Raw genomic sequence first — 10,520 nt, forward strand, 5'->3', positions numbered from 1 at the left:
GCTGCTTTTTTTTTTGCCAAATTGTATGTTTTTAAGCCCATCTCCTGAATAAGTTACGCCATCACCCTACATATTCAGGACTAAATTTAATACTACAGTCATTTGCCGTAATGCACCGTGAATGGAATCATGGCTTTCCAGCGTCTGAGAGGAGTCGATGAAGATGCTCTATTTCACACTGTGTAAATTTACCGCCATTGTACTTACTGCTAAATGAGCTGCATTCATAGATATGCTCAGAAGCCTTTACTCAAATGACAGATGCGTTGAGGGGGGAAGCCTAATGCCTGTTTTGTACCAGGATGTAAATTATTTAGAAGAAGTGGAGCAGGTGTGTGACAGGACCCAGCGTGATTTTGTCGGAATAATGGTTTGTGCTTTATTTTTCTCTCAGGTACAAGAGTGCTCACTCCTCTCTCATTTGCATTCACGGGGCTGAAGACACAGAAGCTGCAGTCTTCAAAGCCAGTCTCCCAGGTAAAAAAAAGAGCAGAAGTGGGATTTTCACATTATCACTGACTCTTCATCAGGTAGATTCACACAGGGCAAAGAGTTGGACGTGTTTACAAATGCGAGCCACTGTTGCTAATAGCTGCAGGGAAACATTGCAGAAATTCAGTCTCGAATGCTTTTGAATTTCTCAATTATTTCACCTTGATTTGATGTGATTTTTTGCTGTCTCGTTTATTGATTGGAACAGTGGAAATATACTTAAATTTGAAAAGTTATTAAACACATTTATTTTATTTTACTTACTTAGTAGTAAATGTTCAATTTACCCACAAACGCAAAGATTGTTGGTGCGATTCCAGCTCTCACAAGACACTTTGACTCTGAGTATGTCCTGGGAGGAAACGACTTATGCAGGTAATTGCAAAAAAGGGACTATAAGACTAATGCCTATTGCTTTTAATTATTAACATGTGTATATACGGTATCTACTCTTTTTATTACCTAAAATTTGCTCTGTAATACTATGACAATTCTACTAATTATTGAGACGGCTAATGCTGGTTTAAAGTCTCAGTTCTTTACTTTGTACTTTTGTTCGAGCACAAAAGCTTACACAACTTATACATGTATACATTATTATGAAATGGCTGATACATCAAAAGAAAGCAAAAGTCAAATCTTTCCATATTAATAAAACTTGATTTTATTAGAAAAATTTGCAATTCATGTATTACAACTAAAATAAATATTATGCACAAAATAAACATTATATACAATAACGTACACTGCAACTGGGCACCGAAGTTTACGTTATAATAATCACTATATAGTCCATATATATATACAGGCTTCTGCGGGTCACACTATTTAAAACATAGTGGCGACCTCATAGGCAGAAGCAACAGTTACTATGTTTGGTCCTTGCTTGTGCAGGGCGGAGTTCCCCATGGTGTGCTGCTGGCGATGCAGCTGAGAGAAGTAAGAAGGCAGAGTCCCTGTGCGTGTAAAGGTGTGCATGCTGCTCCGGGATTTGGCCCGATTGGTGCCATAACTGGCTGTGGGATAGCCCTGGGGATGGCACAAGACAGGAGCCGGAGGGAAGCCCATTGTAGTGTATGAGCTGTCTCTCCCTGTTCTGATGCACTGCGGAGGGAGTGCACCGCAGTACATCTGGGCCTCTCCACACAGGCTGCTGGCACCGCTGGATATACCTGGAAACAATAGGAAAGTGAGGTTAAGTTAGAGTTGAAATTCAAGATTTGGTTCAAAATTTAAGTTTGTAAAATATTATGCACATGGAGACACTATGTTTTGTGCAGGGGTTATCAGTTAATTAATTGTATTTTGTTTGTTTTTCCTGTTTACTGCTTTATGGAAATAGATATTTGAAGCACATAAATGTATTTTCTTTTACGAGGCCTAGCCATTTATGCAGTATTCCATCTCGAAACAGGCACAGCATTGATACTACAGTGTATTGAACGTGTCTGTGACCCACTTTTGCTTGACCCACTAGACTAGGGAGCCATTGCACTCCAGGATAGCAACATGTACTGCGGTTAATTGAAATGGGGATACAAATTCCCACTTTCAGTTTTGGTAGGTAGTGTAACAAGCCTTATACAGTATATGTCACTGAAAATGAGTATGTTTTTTCTTGCGGTTATTGTATACACATTGTAAAAGTTAGCGCTTTTATGGCTTGACTTACTTTTCATTCTGGGGTGAAAGGTGCTAAAGCTCCTCCTGCCGTCACTGCCACTGATATCTGAGTCACTATCGTTGAAGTCGCTGTCTCCTTTGCCGCTGTCCTTCATGCTCTGCTGGTCAGTGTGTCCGATGCCACTACGAGACAATCAACACGTATTGTATGAGCCACCTCTGTTGCACATTAGCTTGATTATTGATGTCTCTTTCCCTGCTACATGGCCCTGGCCCTTCACTGCTCTTTTGACCTGATTTCCAATCAAAGCTACAAAGCTCCACACGTGCCTATTGCATGTTAACTAGAGCTGTATACAGAGAATTGCTAATGAAGGTTATTGCTTTGATTCTGTGAAAAACTTCAGATCGCATATGGGTTTGCAGTGAATAGAAAAAATAACATAAAATCAGGTCTAAACGAGAGCTAAATTTGGACTACGCTAATGCAATATTAAGTATCACAAACACTTGAGCAGGTCTAAACCAGAAGTCTTACTGTTTAAGATTACCAAATATTTACAAAACATTACAAACTACAGTATGTGCAATCCAAGACTATTCCTTCCCTACGCCACATGTTTAAACCCACTATGCAAATGAACACACCGTATCTTTGCATTAACTTTTCTTACCTCACTTGAAGGCTGTATTTGTCGCCTTGCCACACGGATGCTGGCTGGAAACGCTTGGAGGGCAGGAACATCTGAAAGAACAAACAAAACAAGAGCAAAGGATTAGTTTTTTTTTATATTTGGCACAAAGATCAAGGCAGCACTTGGCAACATCATATGAATATGAAAATAGTTTTGGGGAGAAAAACAGCTCACCTTTGTCTCAGAGTCGCCGCTCTTCTCTTCCTCGTACAAGCAGCTTTCCTCCAGGGATGAAGACGTGCCATCGTGGTAGAAATTCTGGTGACCCGTGTAGATGTTGGAAGAGATTATTTCACTGGGAACGCTGGTAAACAAGGTGTCACTTTTCGAAGGCCGATTTCTAGCGCCGCAACTGATTTTGCACGTGACCGCTACCACTACTATAGCAATCAACAGCAGAGCACAACCCCCACTGAGGACTATAATAATAATGAGTGAGCCATCCCAGTCTATGCCTTCATCATTTGGCTGCAGCACAATGACAACTTGGTCCTCTGAGGCTTCCATATCTGAGACTATGAATCTGATAGAGGCAGTGCTGAGGAGTGGAGACCTGCCATTGTCTGTCACCTTAATTTGCATCTCGAGCATGTCTCCTATCTCGGCGGTCAGGTATTGTTTTAAGACGATTTCTCCTGTGTTTTTGTTAATAGCGAAAAGCTTGGGGTCACCTTGGACGATCTGGTAGGACAGCTCGCCGTTCACGCCCTCATCTTCGTCAAAGGCGGCCACGCGCAGAGCCAGGTAACCGGCAGGTGCGTTGAACGGCAGGCCAATGTCAGCAGAGTCGTTAACGAGGATGGGGTAGGTAAAGTAAGGGGCGTTATCGTTTTGGTCGACGACTTTGATGCGGATGGTGGAGGTGCTGGAGAGGGAGGGGGAGCCAGCATCTTCTGCCTGGATGACCACTTCGAGCTGCTTTAGGGATTCGTAATCAAATGACCGTAAAGTGTAGACAGAGCCGGTAATGGAATCTATTGACACATATGTCGACAGCGGGGATCCACCTGGCACCTCTGCGTCGATAAGTTTGTATGAAACTTTGGCGTTCTTGGCTACATCGGGGTCACGGGCCACGACTGTCATCACATAGGAACCGGGGATGTTGTTTTCAATCACTCCAACTTCATAAAGAGATTTGCTGAACAGTGGTGCGTTGTCATTCTCATCTGTGACACGGATTGTGTACTGTCTGACTGTTTTAAAGGGAGGGCTGCCCAGGTCTTCAGCCACCACAGTCAGGTTGTACTCAGGGATCTTCTCTCTGTCCAGCGTGGTGGTGGTGGTGATCATGAAAGTGTCCCCGTAGGCTTGCTGCAGGGTGAAATGCTCGTGGCCGAGGAGGGAGACGCGCACGTAGCCATTGGAGCCTGAGTCGCTGTCCGAGGTGCTGATGAGAGCCACAAAACTCTCCGCGGCAGCTGCTTCCGTGATGTACGCCACGCCGTCGCTCGTGGACGTCATCGGCTTGATGATGATCTCCGGTGCGTTGTCGTTTACGTCCACTACGTCGATCAGGACTTTGCAGCTGGAGGAAAGCGAGTTATCCCCTAAGTCAGACGCTTTAATACTCAACTCGTAAGATTTCCTCTTCTCATAGTCAACCGCGGATCTTAGGGTCACGTCCCCGGTGTAAAAGTCAACCTGAAAAAGTTTGCGCGCCTCAGGTGAGAGTCCATCTGCGAAAGTGTACGTCACCTCTCCGTTTGCGCCGTCATCTGGGTCAAATGCGTGCACGCGTAAAACTCTGTGACCCGCCGGGGAGTCTTCGTTCAGCTCGACTTTGAGAGAAGCGTGCTCAAAAGTAGGTCTGTTGTCGTTAAAGTCCAAAACTTTGATGTAAACTGTCACCGAGCCCGACTTTGAAGGCTCGCCACCGTCACACGCGGTTACTTCGACTATGTACGAGTCCTCCACTTCTCTGTCCAGCTCCTGTATCAGCACCAGCTCCGCGAACTTCACCCCATCATCCCGTTTGCGCATTTCAATGGCAAAGTGACTAGACGCGCTGATGTTGTAACTTTCAATGTAGTTCTCACCCACGTCTTGATCCAAAGCGATGTCTAGAGGGAATCTGGAGTTGACTGGGACGTTCTCAACTATCTCAATCCGCGTCTCGTTGTGGGGGAAACGTGGCGCGTGGTCGTTGATGTCTTTCACCTCGATTTCAACGTGGATGAGCTGGAATTTCTCTCTGATAAAGGCGACAACGTCAAAGGAGATGAGGCAACGGGGCGTCCTGGGGCAAAGCTCTTCTCTGTCTATTCTCTCCGCCACGCTCAAAAGTCCGTCACTCTCTCTCATCTGAATCACAGACGAGTTGTTCTCTTGCATGAAGCGGAACGAAGTGTCGGGGTCCTCAGCCGGGTCGATCTTCAAATCCTGAGACAAGTTTCCTATTTGTGTCCCGGGTGCGTCTTCTTCGTACGTGACATATCTGGTGGTAGTGCAGTGCGCCAGATGGAGAAACAGCGCAAAAAGTAATCCTCCAGCTCTGAAAGGTCCCATGTCGAGGGCGCTTAGAAAGTACTTTAAAAACTCATAAATGATGCACAAACTTGGCTTGTTCTCTGTCAGGTGAGATGTTAAGTGTGATCACGTCTGACTTCTTTGGCACTATAAACCCTGGTGTATGCAAATGAGCTGCCCAACTCGACCAATGGCCTCATGACGCACGGGACAAATGGGACAGACGTTTGTTCTGTTGTCTGTTTCACACCTTGGTGCGAATCGCCCCGAAGATAAACTTTTTTGTTAAGCCCTAATCAGACAGATAATAGTTTTACTTAAATAAATCTGGCACTTAATTAAACAGGAACCAGTCTATGGAGCAAGAGACATAAAGGAAGAGGAAGTCAATCAACTAACTTTTCAGCTTTTAACTTGAACTGTGGAAAAAACTGACATAATTACCTATTATTTTATTATTTTGCAACATCTAAAAAGTCAGGCATTCATGTTAACCCATTATTTTTTTTCTTAAATGCATTAGTGTCTTAATATCCACTGATTGCAAATGTATTTTCTGATCATTTTATTCAGTTTAATCTTATTTTTTTTAAATATCTGTGTAATCCTTCAGTCGTCCAGGTCTGATCCGTAGTAAAAAACTGAAGGAAAATCTGTCAACTGGACAAAAAGTGGTAGGAGTAAAGTCATTTCACTGCTCATCCAAGCCGTTTCTTCCGTTCTGGTTGACCATCTGGTTAAACTAAAGAAGAATAACTGTATTTATTTATTTATGCTTTCAAAATGAGCGCGTCACGATAAGGCTACTACAGTAAAAGCTGGATATTAATAGAGAACACAGCAGCAATGTGTGCCTTTTATCTTTTTTGTGTAGTTAGTGCGCTCCACACATGCTGTTTCCGAATACACATCGATGCCCTCAAACTGGGTTAGCTCTAACTCTACTTTGCTTAGAAACACATTGACTTATTGACTTGCAAAGCCCTAATAGAAAAAAGCACGTTTTGACAGCAGCACTCTTTAAATTGAGTTGTTGTTATGCATGTGCAAACTCAACACCGCGGGGTTGAGGCAAATCCACAAACTCATTTTCTCGCGTTTATAAATATTTTCCATTTACTGTCAGTCAAGAAGTGACATTTGTGAAATTGGCTTCTCTAAATACACCTGAAAATCTTTAGTCGAAATTAATAGACATCTCATTTAGCAGTTCTCTTCCTGTTTTGCTGCGTTACATGTTTAAATTTACATATGCCCTTCAAACATGATTATGGCCTGGATGTGGTCTACTTTTTATTCGAGCATCCTATTTCAACCCATCGCCGATGCAACACACGGAATCTGGGTCACCATTACTTTTGTAGGGACACATTATCACATTAGTGCAGCAGATATGAATTGATCTTAATATGGGCATCACTTTTAAAAGCCATCCCTGGAGGCTGGGGCTGCGCGCATCTATTGACGCCTTTTAACAATTTCATCATAAGGCTGCTGCAGGCTTGCATTAGGGGATGTATTTTGTTCTTCAAAATGACAGGGTTTTGGAACAGCAAGTGCGCTTTGTCAGAAATCATTAGCACTAGATAAATAGATTAGTGTTAACATGTGAGTTAGCCTGAAGTTAGGTTATGGTGTGGCCTGTTTACTCGAAATTCAATTTGACCTTAGATGAAATGCATAAACTCAAATGTCAGAAGTCAATGTAGCCTGGTTGGCGTAGCCTAACTGGTGTAAATGCTCACAAACCACAACTAATGAGCAGAGATAGGGGGAATACTTTTACTCCAGTAGATTACTATACTGTACTGTACTGTGCTGCACTGTAAACATATAGTATATTCAGTAGTGTTTTTGAAAGACTGTTTGTGCTTTTTCACCCTTGTAATAGCATTTTCATGAAGTAGTTATCAGTGTAAAGTAGCAGTTCCATTCAATTCATTTTTCTTTTTCACAATGGTTGACATTATGTAGGGCACATACATACACACACGTAGCAGCATACACATCTACACACTCAGCGTTTACATGCTACATACAGAAGTGTATATTGTACACATATGTCTGTTTACATCTACATGCAGGATATACATGACCCTGTGAAAAACATGGAAACCCCAAGAAGCTGTACAGCCTGTGGAGTGGGCTCAATCCCCCTGTGCAAAACTTTTGTCATTAAAGTTTGACACGCAGTTTATGGAAGCAGGTAATTGTAAGAACAGATATTTTTAAAAAAAGAAAGAAAGAAAGAAAAAATAACAGAAAATGTATATATACTGATACAATTAAATGAAAGAGAAAGAAAAATAATATTAATAAAATACAATAAAATAACAATTATATGAATATAAGATATATAATGAATTATTATTAAAATAAAGCAAATAAAATTAAAATAAATAGGATTATTAGTTGTAGTACAAAACAAATGTAGGAACATCTAACTAAAATAGTAACAATTAAATAACTTTCTCGTTTACTTTTTCTATACGATGCTTTTGGTGTTTACTCGATTGGTACTTTTATTTACTAACAGCACAGCAGTATAAGTATACCATAAGTAGTATTAAAGTAATTATGTAAATGCTGTTTTTTATATTAATCCACGGCTTTCGTTTTCATGAAATCATTTCCCACAGCTTATTCCATACAGCACTATATCCTTGCCAGTTCTGTCGTCTCATAGTCCAAGTACCATGAGAGGGATTTTAAAGTAACCCAGTTAAGAGCAGCCACAAAGCCAGACAATCATGTCATTTGATTAGCGCTGCGTTGGAGGACACCCACGGAGTTAATTACACATACATTATCAGAGTAGCTCACTGGCTGTAAGACCTGCCTGTGCAATCAGCATCAGCTCCATTGTCACAAATATCCAACTGCGACTCAGTTTGTCACTTACTCTTTGGACCACACCGGGTTCAGCACCGTGTAGTATCACAGTTGGATCAAAATCGCAGTTTGAGTCAACGCAGTCACCACATGGCAAAGGCTGGGTTTTATAGAAATGACTTCTTGGTCCTGTAGTTTAATGGTCCTGTATTACGCAAAACTGACACGTGTGAGCTTTAAGCCATGTTATAATGCTGTTACCTCGCAAAAAACACACCTGGAGTTGTCTTTTGTTTCATTCACACATGTTTGAGTAATCCTGGTTTATTAGTCTGTTTATTAGTGTGTCTCCAAAGCACAAAATGCTCTGTTCCACCTTGTGATGTCATGAAGCGGTAGATTTCAAGTTAACAGCTACCTTTTACCTTTCGTGAAAATAGCTTGATTCACATCCACATGATTGCAAATTTTTGTTGTTTTGAAGAGGTTCTGTGTAATAATTATACTTTTGTCACTTTTATGTTGTCCATCCATCCATCCATTTTCTTCTGCTTATCCGGGGCCGGGTCGGGGCCTCCTCCCGGTGGGACATGCCCAGAACACCTCCCTAGGGAGGCGTCCAGGAGGCATCATGTGCAGATGCCCGAGCCACCTCAACTGGTTCCTCTCAACGTGTAGGAGCAGCGGCTCTACTCCGAGCTCCTCCCGTGTGACCGAGCTCCTCACCCTATCCCTAAGGGTGCGCCCAGCCACCCTGCAGAGGAAACCCATTTCAGCCGCTTGTATCCGCGACCTTGTCCTTTCGGTCATTACCCAGAGCTCATGACCATAGGTGAGGGTACGAACGTAGATTGACCGGTAAATCGAGAGCTTTGCTTTTATGTTGTTATTTATTTAATGTTGTATTTATTTTATATTTGATTTTATGTTGTTACGCCTTCTAGTGTGTTCCTATATGTTGACACTTGTCCTCTACAAGTGTAAAAAAAAATAAAATAAAATAAATAAATAAATAAAAAAGTTTTAGCACATAAATAAATAAATAAATACCTGTTGTTCAATAGAGATTGTCCACTCAGGGCTAAAATCATCCAGATGATTCTAGTGAAGGTGTGTGCAGTTAAAAAACACAACAGAGCACTTCCTGTTTTATCACATGATGACATCACAAGGTGGAACAGTGGAGTGTTTTCCATATGAGACAAGAACTCAGCCTAAATATGCAGGGTTTGTGTGTTAAACATGTATGAAACAAACAACTCCCGGTACATTTGTGATGAGGAAACAACATCATAACATAGATCAGAAAATAGTGTAATATGGGCCCATTAAACCTCTATAAATCTGTCCTGAAATGCATGTGATACTTGTATTCAGTTCAAATTTCAGTCTTTTCTCAAATGTCAGTGCCCAAGGACTTGTTTAAAATGTGCGCTCATGAACAGACATTGCAAATCTAATCTTAATCTCAATACTTCGTCAAAAAACAATTAGACTTATTCCCAAAATGGCGCAGCCCTACATCAGGCTCAGGGCCACAGCAGCAGACAGTGGAATAGATAGTCACTTGTGAAGGATCCGCTGCCCCTCCCCTGTCCTCTTTCCTCACACCCATAACGACTACACTGGTGATAACAAAAGAGCATGAGCCAACCCTGGGCAGACTTTTGTCAACCATATGGGTGATTAGGCTCTGATTAAAAGGTGTCTATAGACAGCTTCAAAGGGCCCTCGACACCTCAGCACTTTGAGCCTAGTCAGTCCGAGAAGCCAGCGGGGAGCACATGCACACAGGCAGGTGTCAACACAAACAACGAAAGAGCAGCGAGATTGTGTCTCTGAGAGACAGAGAGAGATACAAGCAGAGGATATTGTGTGATTGAACTTAGGTAATATCATAGAAAATCTGTTGAATTTGCTAAAAAAGTTGAGTCTAATCACAACTTAACCAGAGCTAAAGAAGATTTCGGTCAGGATGCATCATGGTGGAAACGACTTAAGGATCTGTAAACTGGTAAACATCAAATCATCAAATGAAAATAGCTTTTACTAATCATAATTGTAATGCTGATTTATTTACCTTATGTGCTTATTTAGAAAAACACTCGACATGATGGCCAAAATGTTGTATTGTAATTTGTTATTTTTTTCCACTGTCCAATCAGAAACCAGAATGAGCCTCACGAGTCTCTCATCCAGTTAGTTCAAACATAAAGGATTCTCTCTTATCTGGATGGTCACTACCTAAACCCCAGCACCTGCAGACAATCCTGAATCAGTGCCAGTGCATCCTCTGCAGCTCAGTGAGTGAATTCTAGAGGTTGTGAGTTTTCACACGAGGCCTGTCCATATACTGATACTGTCAATGAGAAAAACATGTATGCTCATGTTCCTCTACACGCAGGTTAA

General features: G+C 41.8%; 1 protein-coding gene across 1 annotated transcript; it reads right to left on the reverse strand.

Moving 5' to 3' along the window:
• Positions 1-1,320: 1,320 nt before the first annotated feature.
• On the reverse strand, positions 1,321-10,223 carry pcdh8 (protocadherin 8). The gene is made up of 6 exons (XM_033987224.2): positions 10,192-10,223; positions 7,256-7,288; positions 2,985-5,277; positions 2,790-2,860; positions 2,165-2,298; positions 1,321-1,664 (listed from the first exon to the last, which is right to left on the reverse strand). The coding sequence occupies exons 1-6, from the start codon at positions 10,221-10,223 to the stop codon at positions 1,321-1,323; spliced, it is 2,907 nt and encodes a 968-aa protein (XP_033843115.2).
• Between the last annotated feature and the right edge of the window lie 297 nt (positions 10,224-10,520).

This window comes from Periophthalmus magnuspinnatus, chromosome 21 (assembly GCF_009829125.3).
Source record: "Periophthalmus magnuspinnatus isolate fPerMag1 chromosome 21, fPerMag1.2.pri, whole genome shotgun sequence".
Taxonomy (NCBI): Eukaryota; Metazoa; Chordata; class Actinopteri; order Gobiiformes; family Gobiidae; genus Periophthalmus; species Periophthalmus magnuspinnatus.